Consider the following 15,845-nt stretch of genomic DNA (forward strand, 5'->3'; position numbering starts at 1 on the left):
AAATAGGGAACCACCGTTTTGTTCCCTTTGGTAATACAACCATGTCACACTCTGTTAGTCCTTCTACGTTATGGTCTTCAGCTATACAAACAAAAGGGTTATTGCGTTAACGATATTTGTTCCGTAAGTCACTGATGCTTCAGATAGTATTACAGAAAATGTAATCAGAAACAAATGAAAATAATGCACACATTCCCTTCCAAATATCCCCACGTGACAGGTCGGCAAGGGTGTGTACAGTCACCCTACTGTGTGTGCACAGGTGGAGCTACGGAGGTGCATGTAGCGTTAATGAAATCTAAATTGCATGAAGCGTAATTAAATCTAAATCAAATTTCCTTAGCCTTAGCACATTCAACGCGCGTTAATTGCATCTAACTTGCATAGCCTTAGCACAGTTTGGTGTCAGATGATGAATGGCAGAGGTCCATTACCAGATGTTTAAACAAGTAATTGTTGTTACTAGAATGTACATATACATTGCTGGGTGCACAGACGCCGCAAGCCGTGTGCACAATCTCTTCAAAACTTTCTCCTACGGTTCTGATTTATGCGGATTTGTGTTAACCCGATTCACAATACTCGACTCCCAGTAATTCGCATTCCTTTTGCCCCCGAAAAACAGTTATGAACATACAAATCACAAAAAGGGGATGCGGCAATATTGGTTACATACAAGTCAACAAAATTAAAAACTTACAATACTTATGTACCTGGGTTTTCACCATCAATGTAGTCTGGGTTTTGGTCGCAATTTCTTGGGTGTGTCTCATCATGGTGTCTGGGATTGCTGCGGATAATTGCACGACCGGAGGACTTTCGATCGGATGACTGCACGGCCGGGAACTTTCGAACACTGGAGATGCGTTACTAATGTGTATTCTATTAGTACTATACTTGCTCTCCTAATTTCTTGCATTATATGCCGATCATATCTCTTTTCCTTAATTACATTGTATACGATTTCCCATTATTGCCCTTGTATTCACTAATTCAGAATCTTCAATTAATTAGTCTCATTGCATCTTATCCATCCATCTAAACACATCCTAAGGCTATATTTTGTCCTCAAGTTTGTATTTTAAGGGAGTTTGCATGTAAATGCTTCCATATATATATATATATATATATATATATATATATATATATATATATATATATATATATATATATATATATATAATTGTATAATTCATATTAATATTATTGAGGTAAAAATTATAGAAATGATAATTTACTAAATATAACTATGGTAACATTTTAATTAAAACCTAAATGAATTCAAACTTACCATTGAAGGATGTAAGAAAAAATATTGTGTATGCATGTACATGGTAATAATAATGTGGAAAGATAACAGAAGTTATAACAACAGGGATATTTTTTTCCAAAAAATTATGTAGTACAACTTTTATAGCACAAGGTACAAAAAAAGTTAACGGAAAACATGGACATAAACCAGGGGTATAACCTGGATTGAAGCTTATTATGTTTTTAGATATATACATATATACATATATATATACATACATACATACATACATACATACATACATACATTTATATATATATATATATATATATATATATATATATATATATATATATATATATATATATATATATATCTTACATTTGGTCATCCACGTTCACACACCTCCTTTTATTTTTTAAAAAATTAACTGCAAATTACTTGGTTTAATATTACTTATAATAATAATAATCTACAAAAATGCTTTTCCAATACTGTCTTGCATCTCAGGTTAGCCCTATGCACACCCGGAGAGCAATCCGGGTGCGTTTGGTGAGAACTTATAAAGTCCCTGAATTACGTGGAGGAGCACCGGCAAGCACGATAATCCAAATGTTGAATTATTAAAAAAACATTTTGCTATTACATAGAATAAGAAGATTATACAATAATCCTAAATTATTAAGAGGCCATATTTAATGACCGTGCATCGCACGAGAAACTTACTAGTTATTATTATAACATTGTCTCTTTTAATCCAAGTTGGATATATTGGTCATCCCAATTTCCTTCTTTAATTTGAGAAATGTCTCCGTCTTCAACAGCTTCGTATAGATATCTGCAACTTGACATTCACTTGAACAATACTAAATGTTGATTTATTTTTCAACAACCAACTCTCTGATTTTGTGATACTTGATATCAATGTGTTTGCTACGACCATGAAAGATTGGATTTTTGGACAACGAAATTGCTGATTTGTTGTCAAAAAAATAAAAATAGTTGTAGGTACTTCCTGGTTGTGTTGTAGAAATTCCAAAATTCTCCTCAGCCAAACTGCTTGAGTAGCACAGTTTGCTGTTGCAATATATTCTGCTTCTGCGGTTGAAAGTGCTACAATCTGCTGCTTCTTTGAAGAAAAAGGAAATATAGCTGAACTAAGATAGAAGGCATACCCTGATGTGTTTTTTCTGGTCTCAACATCTCCAGCCCAATCACTGTCTGTGTACCCAACAAGTTTCACAGATTCATTAGTAGAGTTAAAAATTCCATCATTACTCGTACCTTTGACATATCTCAGAATTCGCTTTGCCGCAACCCAATGTGATTCTTTTGGTTTCTCCATGAATCTGCTAAGTATTCCAACTCCAAAAGAAATATCTGGCCTTGTTGCCACCAGATACCTCAAACTTCCAATTAAGCTTTTATAAGCTGTAACATTCACATTCTTACCATACTCATCTTTGGATACCTTTAACTTTTCAGCTAACGGAGTTGAAACTGGTTTGGAGTTTTCCATTTTGAACTTTTTCAAAATATCAGCAGCATACTTCTTTTGTTAAATAAAGATTCTACCATCATCTGAACAACCTCAAGGGCAAGAAAGTAAGACATAAGACCCATATCAGTCATTTCAAACCTCTTAATGAGTGCCTCCCTGAATTCTAAGATAAGTTTCAAGTTGTTTCCAGTAAAAACCAGATCATCAACATATAGACAGATTAGAACAATATCACTAGAATCCGTGCATTTAACATACAAAGTGTGTTCATGAGGACATCTCATAAAACCACTTTCAACAAAATATGAGTCAATGCAACCATACCACGCCCTAGGCGCTTGCTTTAAGCCATACAAGGCTTTTCTCAACCTGTACACTTTATTTTCCTCCCCTTTCTTTAGAAAACCGGCAGGTTGCTCAACATATATTTCTTCTTCAAGAAAACCATTTAAAAAAGAAGACTTGACATCCATTTGATGCAATTTCCAATCATTTTGAGCAGCAAGAGAAATAACCATTTGAACTGTATCAAGTCTACTTACTGGAGCAAAACCTCAAAATAATCAATACCTGGTTTGTGCTTATAACCCTTTGCTACTAACCGTACTTTAAAACGATCAATTTCTCCATTTGACTTGTATTTCATTCTGTAAACCCACTTTACTCCAATTGGCTTCTTTCTAGGAGGTAAATCTGTTAACTCCCAGGTACCATACTTTGCAATGGCATGTATCTCCTCATCCATTTAAAAAAGAAGACTTGACATCCATTTGATGCAATTTCCAATCATTTTGAGCAGCAAGAGAAATAACCATTCGAACTGTATCAAGTCTACTTACTGGAGCAAAACCTCAAAATAATCAATACCTGGTTTGTGCTTGTAACCCTTTGCTACTAACCGTACTTTAAAACGATCAATTTCTCCATTTGACTTGTATATCGTTCTGTAAACCCACTTTACTCCAATTGGCTTCTTTTTAGGAGGTAAATCTGTTAACACCCAGGTACCATACTTTTCAATGGCATGTATCTCCTCATCTATTGCCTTAAGCTAATGAGTTTCTATAGCAGCCTCCTCAAATGATAAAGGATCACAATCTGCAAAGAGAGCAAATTGAGCAATCTCTTCATTAGACAGGTCATTATCATGACCCAAAACATTATCCTGCAAGTGAGCTGGTAAGTGGCGCTCGCGTTGAGATCGTCGAACTGACGACTCTAGCTGTGAAGGAGACTGAACATTATTTGGAATCGGTTGCTCGTCAACAATATTTTCAACAGCAGGAATAACAACTGAACTTTCATCTTTAGCTAACCAATCCCAAGCACCATATTCATCAAAAGTGACATCACGACTTATAACAACCTTTTTAGTTTTAGGATTGTATAGTTTATAAGCATTGGAAGCGTCACTATAACCAATGAATACGCACTTCTCACCTTTATCATCCAACTTCTTTCTCAATGGATCTGGCACATGTGCATATGCCAAACATCCAAAAACCTTGAGATATTTGATAGAGGGTTTTTTCCCACTCTAAGCTTCTTCGGGTGTCTTATCACGGACACTTTTAGTTAGACACCTATTCAACACATAGACCGCACAAGCAACAGCTTCTGCCCAAAAAGGCTTAGGCAGATTCTTGGATTTCAACTTGCATCTCACCATATCCATGATAGACATATTCTTCCTCTCAGCCACTCCATTTTGTTGTGGAGTGTATCTAGCTGTCATCTCGTGTTGGATACCCTTCTTCTTCAAAAAATTATCACAAGCAATATATTTTGTACCTCTATCAGTTCTCAAGATTTTAATTTCATAATCACTTTGCTTTTCAACAAAAGCCTTAAATTGTTTGAAAACATCACATGCTTCATGTAACACCTCCGATTTTCAACAACTTTTAAATCTTAATTTAAAGGGATTAACAGTCTAAACATCAACATAAGGAAAGCGGAAGCTAACTAAACAAACCAGAAGGTGCTATGCCACACCTATATCAAACATAGGTGCACAGGCAGATACTACAACTACAGCAGTCTAACAACTCAACTACTTAGGCTCACAGGCCTCAACAACTATTAAAGGAAGAGATAAAACTATCTACAGGCCACTAGCGCGCTCTCCGAAGCTACCCAACCTGTAAATCAACAAATAGAAATGGGACGACGCCCGGTCAGCGAATAATGCTGGTAACCCACCAATACATGTGAAATATCATACATATGTAAGATATAAGTTTATAAAGCCATTTTCGAAACAGACTATATATATATAAGTCAAAAACCAAGAGTAATAGTCAACACAAGACTCAACGCTCTCAACAAGAATACAGGAACACATCCCAAGACCACAAGGAACAACAACGACTCACAAGAAGGCTCAAGGCATGATCTATCATCACACAATAGATCAAAACCCGACATGCACAATGCACAGGAATAAGACTCACCCACGGCAACACATGCCAATGCAACACTTGCCTTTGTGACTACACATGTCACAAGAGAAGAACTCACAACAACGGCTACACGAGCCCTCGTGACATCACTCATCACGAGTTGATATGCCTTCCTTATGCCCGGTTCCAACCTTATGGCTACCCCCAACCTTATTTCTTCTTCCAACCATTACCTCCAGGACCCCTGTACAATCAAGTCCAACCTTTTCCTTCCTGGGACCGTGTCCCCCGCCAACGACCACCAACGAGACCACCAATTTCATAGTACACGAGGGTACCGTACACACACACGGCAACACATGCCACCCAAGAATCACGTGAACCTTACACAAAGGTCACAACTCCATAATCACGTCACGGCCACCACTAGGACCGCTGCAATACCTTGGTGACTAGTGTCCCATACCACTAATCGTGCAATCCAGGTAAAGCCACACACACCACACCACAACAGGAATCAATCAACGGATCACAACGAAGATATGAAACCATACTCAATCAAGGAATGGGTCACAGCCCAACAACATCAACGATGAATAACACAAGTTATCATCAACCAATAAGAAGGTACGAACAACACACACGCTAGCATTTAAACACCGAACTAGCATGCTCATCAAACGGGTAAACCAAACGTAGTTCCGAAGAACACACAAGACTCATCACGGTTCAACGAAACACAATGTTGAACACTTAGCACGATTCATGAAACCAAATCCTACAAGGATTCCTACCATATAGTTCTAGACATACGAAACATCAAGAAGACGCTCAAATAGTTCCACAAAAGAACACCGGGAAGTCCAAAGACCAAATACCGAGTCAAAAGAATCACGGGGAACAAATCCCCGCACAACCAACATATGTACCCCGCGGGCGGGCCCACGGGTAGGCCCCTACCCGTGGTCCTGCCCGCGGGTACAGGCCCTTCAACAACGTGTACCCCGCGGGTGGGCGGCGGGTTGGACCCCTACACGCCGTTCCGCCCGCGGGTACACCCCTGTACCACAACAAAACACTTCGCGGATTTTCATCTCCAAACTCAAATTCAAGTCCAAAACATGCCAAATCTCACCCAATACAACAAAATGATTTGAATCAAAGGAATAGCCAAGCAATGGCATACAAGAACCCTAAACACAAGCTTTAGATATGCATTTTCACAAGGCAATGCATAAACACTCACATTTCATAGCAAAACACATGTAGAATCCAAGAAATATTCACATAGGTAAGCAAAATAGATTTTATAAAGCATGGGTTACCTCAATCGCTTATCCAACCAAAAACTGAGAATTAAATCGGATCTCAACTATTAACAAACGTACTAATTAAAACTAATTAAACTTAGAAAGGGATTTGAACTCTAGTCCTTCCCTAAATTACCCACCAAGTCTAACCATCTAGGGTATGTGTTCTATTGGAAATTAAATCACAACATTAAACACTAATAGATTAGTTAATTAACCAAGACTTAATATTAAAACCATTAATTAACTAATATGAGTTTAAGTAAGGTTTGATTGAACCTTAGCCAAACACTAACACAACCACCCATCTTACCACTAGACTAAGCTACCTATTAATAACTTAATTAAATGAGAACCTACTTAACACTAAACAAGCAAGGTAAACAAGGTAAGAGCTCACCATCCGCCATCTTCTTCTTCGTTTCTTCATGCAAAGCCGCAGGTGGAACACGGGTAGGTTCACCACCCGCCGGCACCTCAACATCCCAGCTGCAACTCTAACACCCTCTAAGTCCAACGCACTGCCGGAAGCTCGCCTGGGAAGGGAAGGACGCCACTGCCGGGCTCCGTCGTCTCCGCCGCCGTCACGCATTGCCGCTGCCACGAACCTCGCACCACTGCCGATGCTGCTTTGAACGTCGAAAGCAGAGGAGAAGCTCTGTACGCCGTAGAAGAACTCAAGGTGATGATGCCTCACGTTGGTCAGCGCTCCTCTCCACCGTGAACGCCTTACAACGCCGTCGTCGAGAACCAGCCTCGCCGGACCGTTTCTGGGAGACCAGACCACCACCGCCGGTCCTTCTCCGCCTCGCATTGCTGCCGTCAACCATGGGAGGTGGATAGAGATCGATGATAGCTGAAACTCTGTCGTTGCCATCAATCTTCACCATCACGCCCCTTGCTGCTTTGGCCGAGAAGAGAAAACGAGAAAGAGGGGGTTTTAGGCTCGCCGGAAAACCGAAAGGAAGAGAAGGGAAAGAGAAGATGTGATTGCTCATGCGGCTTCTCACCACCACTGCTTCGGATAGAAGAAAGCGAGGTAACGAAATGGAAGGAGGGCGTTTGGCTGATGCATGGAGAAAGATACCTCACAAATTATTTCCTATGCCACTAGATTGGTAGGGTTACCCTATTTAGATTGGGTTGGACTAAGAATAGCTTTTGGGCTCAACTTGATTTAGATAGATTGGGTTGAGTAACATAGGTTGGGCTTAAACACTTTAGGCTCACAAAATATTAATACTTATATTTATACATATTTATGGGCTCAACTTGTGGGGTTCAAGACTTATATAATATTTATAGTCCTAGGATGAATAAGCACTTGGGCTCTAAGAATAATTATTAGGCCTTAGGGATTAAAAACCATTTTGGGTCTAGGCATATTTTGTACAAAATTATTGGTTCACCATAATAGGTAGACCCGAGCCCGTTTTAAAATAAATAGCTATATAAATATTTTTATTAAAATATTTACTATCGGGACTATAATTTATTTTTAGGAAAATACGGGGTGTCACACGTCAGACTTTTGCTTCAGAAAGTAAACCAATGTTTTCCTACTGAAATGATCAATGAAAGTAATAAAGTACTTACAACCTCCATGTGAGGGAACCTCCAACGAACACAGGTCTGAGTGAATAATCTCCAACTGTTTTGTGGCTCTCCTTGACTTGCCCACGGGGAAGGGATCTCTATTCTTCTTCCCAATCACACAAATCTCACATATACGATCAGGGACATTCACAATAGGTTAATCAGAAACAAGTTCCTTTCTCCAAAGATAGTTTAACCCAGAGAAATGAAAATGCCCAAACCACATATGCCATAACCAATTATCATCACAAACTTCATAATTAAAGCAAGCAAGGAGGGTATGCTTAATTTTCAAAGGAAATAGTCGATTTTGGGACATATTTACCTTTACAATCAAAACTCCCTTAGCACCTGCAATGGTACAACACCCCTAAGTAATATTTATCTTATATCCTTTTTCTGACAATTGTCCCATACTCAACAAATTTTGGTGTAGTTCAGGAACATAATACATATCAGATATAAAATTGTGAGTACCATCCTTCAACTGAATAGAGATTTTACCTTTTCCCAAAATTGGCACTTTTGACTTATTGTCAAATGTCACTTCAGACCGAACTGACTCATCCAGTTCAGAAAACAATTCTTTCTTCCCACACATATGGTTACTACATCCAGTATCCAAGAACCATATGTTCTTATCTGCAGAAAAACTATCGCTGGCCAAAAGTAAGGTTTCAGAACTCTCACCAGACTTTTCAACAATGTTTGCTTGATTTTCACGATTGTTGTCCTCATTATACCAACAATCTGCAATCTTGTGCCTATACTTGCCACAATTGTAGCAATGAAATGGAAATTTACCTTGTTTGGTATTACCTCCACCTCTTCCTTGGTTGGAGTTACCACGTCCTCCTCCTTGGTTGAAGTTACCACGACCTCTTCCACTATAACCTCCTCTTCCTCTTCCAAGACCTTTACCAGATCCTCCACCTCTTTGATTAGTGCCAGTCACATTAAGGGAAACTTGACTCTTCAAAGCTTCTTCAACTAGTGGTTCTGATTTTGACGCAATTCTGTCAATATGACTTCCTACCATACCTTTCAGCTCTGCAATTGATAAGAGATCAGTTTTTTGTAACTCTGTGATCGAAGCCACCACATGGTCATACTTCATCGGCATAGTTCGAAGAACTTTTTCAACCACTGCACCATCTTCAATTGAATCTCCGTATAACCTCATCTTATTCACCATATCAATAAGACGAGTGAAATACGTATCTACTGTTTCTGTAGAGGTCATCTCACAATTATCGTACAACCTTCTCAACTACTGCAACTTAGACTTCTGTGCCCGATCGACCCCTTTGTTTGACACATTTAAGATGTCCCAAGCTTGCTTTGCTGTTTGAGCACGGGCTAATTGCCCAAAAATGAGTAATGAACACCTTGGTGAATCTGACCCAAGGCCAATTGATCTCGCCTTGTAGCAGTTGCATCAGCTTCTTCGGGTAGACCGGGATCAACAAAGCTCCAAAGATTTTGAGCTTTCAAATGTGTGGACATCATAATTTGCCAATAATTGTAATCGAGTTTCCCGTCCAATTTGGGACCCGACCATACAATATTGAAATTTGTTGTCATATTTCACTACGCGAAATATCTCGGGGTTGAAAGGTTGACTGGCTCTAATACCAAATGTAAGATAGATATATTATATTATATTTAATATATATTATATTAAATATATTATATTTAATATATCTTACAACTATCCATGTTGACTTTTCTTCGAAGATAGATATTATGATGACACACATCATTCTTGGTAGTGGAGCCTAGTATCTCTTTTCTAGTAGATATTTCAGCAGACACTCTCTTGAGTAACCATATCAATGGTTTTTATTTGGTTTTTGTCAAATGTAAAATTTAGAGTTGATCGTTTAATTTATTGATGTGGTGTCACTACTGAAAATTATGAAATTTCTGATCACCTGAAAGTGATCTTAAATCAAGTTGAAACTAAAAAGTGGTCGGAAATAGCAACAAAGGTTTTTTCGGATACCAAAAGTGATCGGAACAAGGCTTTCGACTTGATTTAAAATCACTTTCAGGTGGTCGGAAATTTCATAATTTTCAATAGTGTGTATGGTTTTTAAGCTGTTTTTTTGTTTTTTTTTTTCTGTGCAAGAACTAGTTTTTTGTGGGTCCTATTAGAAAGAGAAAGGGAGAAAGTAGTCTCTCTTTACGGGTGTGTTGCGGAAATCCGCGCGCAGCTGAGCGCATGCACTCCATGCGCCAGCTGGGCACATTAGGCGTGCTTTATTTATTTATTTAGATGTCGGCTTTGATATTTTCTTTTCTTTTCTTTTTCTTTTTTTTTTCTTCCCTCTTCTTTCTCTATCCTAATGTCACTGGAAAACCCCAATAAAGTTCAAAACAGGTGTGGTTGCTCTTATGTTTACTAGGAGTTGGAGTAGAAGATTATGCCATTTTAATTTATCTCTACATTGATTCGAGCAAATGTCTATGAATCCTGACCTTGATGTGTTTCCTAAATACTCTCAGTAGACTTTATTCGTTCTTAACTATTGACTCTAATGGTAAATATTCCTTTGATGAATTTGGCATCTGATCACTGCTGGAAATTTGCCTTTTTCTGACCACATTTCGACCACCCAAAAAATTGGTCGCAGAAAGTGAATTTTGTTTTTATTTTTTCGACAAAGAGTTATAGTGGTCGAAAAGTGGTCGGAAATTCCGACCAATTTTCTTACGTCGTCGGAAACTTTTCCCCAAATTTAATTTTTTGTTCGCCCAAACACAATATGTCGTCGCTTAATAAAAAATAAAACATACTTCGCACGCCTTCACTCAGCCCAAACATAAAACACACTTCGAACGCCGTCGCTCAGCAGAACCAAACACTTCCCACCTCTGCACGTTGTCGTTCCCGCTCCTGCCTCCGCTGTATCTCAGACTTCTCTTCGCCGTCACTCCCAACTCCGGCGCTGTCTAAGCCTCTCTTTGCCATCGTCGCTCCCACCTCCTCCGACGTCTCAGCCTGCACCAAAGTTTCTACCGTTGTCGCCTCTTCCCGACTCTACCGCGGTCTCCACCACTATCCTACAGGTTAGTCCTCTAATCTTAAACCCTAATCCTTAATTTCCTAATTCTATTGAGCAGACCTATGGCTACTTCTTAGGAGCGGCGTGAGTAGATCAGCGTGAGGCATTTTCTTTTCTCTTCTTTCATTTTAGGGTTTAGGTACTTTTTTGTGACATACATATATTTATGAGCTGAATGGAGTTTTATGCTTTACTCTTATTATTTTAGTCTACTGTGGATGAGGAGATAAGAATATCGCCAATTTCAATCACTCATTTCAAAATGTAATTCAGAAAATATCCAGGTTTATTTCGGCATACCAATTCTGATTAAGTATAGTGTTACTGTATAAATTAATATTTGTGTGTGAATTTCTATAGGCCGAAAGACAAGAAGAAGGGGAGAAGTTACATGTTTCAGCATAGCCATGTTCGCCACTATGGCTTCTCTCTATGTCGTCGGTTGGTGAGTTATACTCCTTAGCTTTTTCAAGAGCTTCTTCTGAGTTTTAAATCCCTTCGAATTCGTTAATTACCTCATAAATTAAAAAGGACTTCACTGCTGGATTTAATTTTTTTCGAGCTGAATTGCTGGATCTAGGAAAGCTTAAGCGTCCCGTTATTTAATTTGTTTTGTTTTTATGCTTATAAACTTATATGCTTTAATTCATTTGATTGGCAATCTCACCTTCACCCAATTTCACAGTTGTACGTGCAGAAAGTTAATTTTGATAAACATTATTATTGTTTTTATTTTTTTTTTATTTTTTTTTTTGTGGAGCAGTTTATGGATAGATGCGGAAAACAGAGTTTACTTGACAAAAGAGCTTGATAGGATAACTGGTCAGGTATCTACATTTTCATAGTCGTTCTTTCCGAGAAGATGGATTTTCTCATGAGCTAATTTGCATTAACATGATTGCTGGTTTCTTGAAATGCTATTTCTTATGGGATTGTCTGTGTTTGCATACTTTTCTCTACTGTAAATTATGAACAATCGCTAGTGGATGACATCATATTATCTCTTGTTATGCTATTTCTTATGGCCTTGATAATAGCTTTTCCATACTGAATTATTTACTACTCCATACCTTTGTAGTAACATCCATTATTTGTTGTTTATCTATGCATTAACAAACAGGAATAATAAATGTATCACTTATAGTGCTTAAGTTGACTATATTTTCTTCTTCATTATTAGGGACAATCTGCAATCTCTGTAGATGACACTTGGAAGATCATAGAGTGCAGGTAGGCAAAACTTCTGAGCAGTAAGTTGACAGGAAAACTTGCTCAGTAATTAATGTTTAGAACCTTAGCATCTGCATAAGTGTTTGATCTCATTTGTGATTATTATTAATAAATATTTAAAGACTTGCCTTTGCTTCAAATTGACATGGCCATAAATGGTATGAACCAGATTGGTGGAAATTTGGTGATGGAAAATTGTAAGCCACATTTTGACACTATTGTCTGTTGAATTTCCATTTGGCAGCCAACTGTAATGCCATCTGTGATTATTCTCTGTTCTATATCCTTGTTGGCTTTGTGTAAAATTTCCGCAGGATGTATTACTCAAATTAGAGATTAGTTTTAGCAATTTCTCTGTTTTCTTAATGCCTCTTGTTTTGGATCCATTAGCCTGTCCTTAACGTCTGTATCAGTGGTTTTTTGCTCCTCTTGCTCTGTTATTTAACTTATTTTACACATCAGGCATAGGGGTTGTTCTTCTCAACTATGTGTTTGTGTGTGTGCTTTTTTTTTTTTAAACTTTTAATTGTAATTACAGAGAATGCCATGGCTGAGCTACGGAGATTGCTAATATACGAAGCTTCAAGAGATTGGTTGGTGAGTTACATTGGGTCATTGGGATGCATGTTTTTTTCACAATTGCTTCTGAATATGAATATTTATTATATAATGAATGAATATAGTAACTGAGTGTAATAAATTGAATAAAAACTGGACTTTTAATTTCCAATTTAGGCTACTGATGTTTAGTCTCTACTGTTTGTTATGTTCAGCTAACCTTATTATTGTGCTTTTGTAACACCTGCTCCTTCTAGGACATTTATTGTCTGAAATGCTCATTTAACTAGTTTTCACCATTATTTCCAGCCAACCAAAACAGCCCAAGATTCAAACACCGGTGGCTATTGCCTCTGTTGAGTTTATTGATCCAAGTGAACCTGTTGTGGTTAGTATTTTAAGTTCTGCATCAGTGCTGTATATACTTGGGCACATTTTTCTTGTTTCTATGTCCTCTTCAAAACTGGTCCCTGAATATCTCCTAACATTGATTTCCCTTCATTATATGTTTAATTAATTTTCTATCTCCTACTTACAGATTGTTCCCATCTTGAGAGCTGGCCTAGCTCTTGCTGAGCATGCATCATCAATCCTGCCTGCAACAAAAATTTATCATCTGGGTAAGTGACATTTAGGGGTTGAAAGGAGGAGGATTTATAACATTGTGAATGTTCTTGAAAGTGTTGGTGTAAGATCTTCTAAATTGGCATTAACTTCATCTTTGGATCCAATCAATTACTTGGATTACTGACGTTGTCTTCTTATTTTTGCTTGACCTCGATTTTCAGGTTCTTTCAATGAAGGCAAAGAATATGTATACTTAGAAAGGGTTTGAAGCAATTCCTAGAGCTTTTCAAGAACAGAAGGTAACAAGACATATTAGCTTAGCTTGCAGCTTGAACTTAGCAAGAAATTATCAATTCTATTTTCTTTTCTCATATCAATTCAATAAATTTGATAATGGGACAGGACGAAGGTCTAAATGAGAGCATTAGTGCATATAGTGGAGATGTCTCTGTCCAAGTATGTGTCTTTAATTTGAATTCTAAAATGCAATCTTTGTATATATGCAGATAATTGTTCCTAATTCTCTATTTATTTTTGCAATACAACATATTTAGTGTTTCCTGATTTCAATGTCTACAGGTTTCAGATGATGAAGAAGATGGCAGAGAGAAATCAGCCATTTCTATTCCAAGCTGGCAGGCTCCTCTAAGCCTGGTAATTTCATAATAAGAAATCTGATTCCTTTTTTATCATTTGATGCCAAATTTTTGGATGTTTCTACTGAAATTATGCTATTTTAGATTATTACTAGTGATTTACATAATTGATGTATGGTTTTATACTTTGACTACCAATGTTTTTTATGCTTGAGATTTAGAGCTACAATTTGATGATACAATGATATCAAATATGATGTTTTGTGCACAATATTCTCTTTTAGATCTTGACTAATCAATTAGGCTGCATTCATTTCAATCCTCCATCCTGGATGGTGAAACAATTGCTACACCTTGATTTAAATGATTGGCTAATTCATTTGATATTTGTAGAATTTTAATTTTTTTTTTTTTTAGTAAATCTTACCGATCACCTAGTGGTCGGTAATTCAAAAATTTTAATTTTTTAATTGTAAATCTTACCGACCACCGGTAGATGGTAATTCCGACCAATTACCGACCACCAGTGGTAGGAAATATGCTCTCTTTATCCGACAACTAATAGCTCCGACGTCCTAAAAAAGAAGCCGGTATTTCCGACCACCTTGACTAGTTGTCGGTAATAGCTAGGGTCTTTTTTTTGAATCCATAAAGTGGTCGGTAAGTTGGTCGGAAACTGCATTTTCGACCGAAAATCACTCTTTTCCGACCACTTTTTGGTGGTCGGAAAAATGCAGAATTCCAGCAGTGGATGTTGCTTCATGTTTAATATTTTAGTATAATTTGTTTGTCTTTATACTACTTATGTGTCATTTGATTATCTGTTGGATTTGAGGTCTACTAACTTGGAACCTTTGCTAATAAAATCTCCTCTTCAACTTCTTTTTTTTTTTTTTTTTTTTTTTTTTTTGTTTTTTTGTTTAAGCCTTTTGTAAGATATAGTGTTTATTGTTCCCTTCAAGTTTGTCAAATGTATGCCATTATTGGATTAGTTGTTAAAAAAAATAGCTTAAAATGGCATATTAAGTGGCTATTTTGTGGTACAATTATCAGTGGGGGTCCACTTCCGATTTGGGTCTGGTCAAAGTGGATTCGGGTTCTTCATAGTGAGACAAAGAGATTGATATATTGTACGCTCAAAACGGATAATGGGTGAATGAGATATTGATTCTCAAAGTAGACCCATTTGAGTTGGAAAATGAAGGGAAAAAGTGAGCTTTTGTCCCACATTGGTTTGGAAAGAGGATTTGACCCCCCCCCCCCCCGCCCTTTATACAAGAGCTCTTTTGGAGCTTGTAGAATTGTATAGCATAGAGGCTCTCTCGCGCGGGGGGGGGGGGGGGGGGGGTGTGCAAATCAAATTCCAACTAGAAACGAGATCGAAAAGGCTTGATTCAAGCTCGAGCTCGTGTGCGCCGGCATCTGCGGGCACGAATGTCGTCCGAAAATTGACAGGGCTTGCACGCTAAGTTATGCCAAACTGCGGTATAGTCACTTGGTTCGGCCGAAACCGACCGAGAGCGAGCATGCGGCCTTTCAAGGCCGAACCTTGTACTCTCGTGTCCTGAACAACGAACTTGCACCCCAACGGTCTGGAACCCGAAAGTTTAGCCTGTTGTGAAGATTAAACTCATCTGTTACGATATTAATATTGTTTTAATTCCAACTGTTACAGGTGTTACACAATTGGTTTTAATACCAATTTAATGGCCATGTTGAATGCTATCAGTCCAACAGCCCTCCCTATATAAAGAGAGGTAGAGCA

The 15,845-nt window shown here is 37.8% G+C and overlaps 2 protein-coding genes across 2 annotated transcripts; one reads left to right on the top strand and one right to left on the bottom strand.

Moving 5' to 3' along the window:
• Positions 1-4,863: 4,863 nt before the first annotated feature.
• LOC109183610 lies at positions 4,864-7,525 on the bottom strand. The gene is made up of 2 exons (XM_019333679.1): positions 6,866-7,525; positions 4,864-4,894 (listed from the first exon to the last, which is right to left on the bottom strand). Exons 1-2 carry the CDS (start codon positions 7,340-7,342, stop codon positions 4,886-4,888), a joined length of 486 nt encoding a protein of 161 aa, XP_019189224.1. The 5' UTR covers positions 7,343-7,525; the 3' UTR covers positions 4,864-4,885.
• A 3,336-nt stretch (positions 7,526-10,861) lies between these two features.
• Positions 10,862-14,351, top strand: LOC109183611 (uracil phosphoribosyltransferase-like). Its single transcript, XM_019333680.1, has 9 exons — positions 10,862-11,133; positions 11,490-11,574; positions 11,893-11,956; positions 12,310-12,359; positions 13,227-13,305; positions 13,456-13,537; positions 13,706-13,783; positions 13,887-13,940; positions 14,064-14,351. Exons 2-7 carry the CDS (start codon positions 11,537-11,539, stop codon positions 13,750-13,752), a joined length of 360 nt encoding a protein of 119 aa, XP_019189225.1. The 5' UTR covers positions 10,862-11,133; positions 11,490-11,536; the 3' UTR covers positions 13,753-13,783; positions 13,887-13,940; positions 14,064-14,351.
• The last annotated feature ends 1,494 nt before the right edge of the window (positions 14,352-15,845 follow it).

The sequence above is a fragment of the Ipomoea nil genome, unplaced genomic scaffold (assembly GCF_001879475.1).
Source record: "Ipomoea nil cultivar Tokyo-kokei standard unplaced genomic scaffold, Asagao_1.1 scaffold1149, whole genome shotgun sequence".
NCBI classification, from domain to species: Eukaryota; Viridiplantae; Streptophyta; class Magnoliopsida; order Solanales; family Convolvulaceae; genus Ipomoea; species Ipomoea nil.

Excerpts from the sequence above, each read along its gene's own strand:
- LOC109183610 (XM_019333679.1), bottom strand. The coding sequence starts at position 7,342 with ATGGCAACGACAGAGTTTCAGCTATCATCGATCTCTATCCACCTCCCA.
- LOC109183611 (XM_019333680.1), top strand. The coding sequence starts at position 11,537 with ATGTTCGCCACTATGGCTTCTCTCTATGTCGTCGGTTG. Across the intron at positions 11,575-11,892 it reads TCTCTCTATGTCGTCGGTTG|TTTATGGATAGATGCGGAAA; the intron begins GTGAGTTATACT and ends TTTGTGGAGCAG. Across the intron at positions 12,360-13,226 it reads TGGAAGATCATAGAGTGCAG|CCAACCAAAACAGCCCAAGA; the intron begins GTAGGCAAAACT and ends CATTATTTCCAG.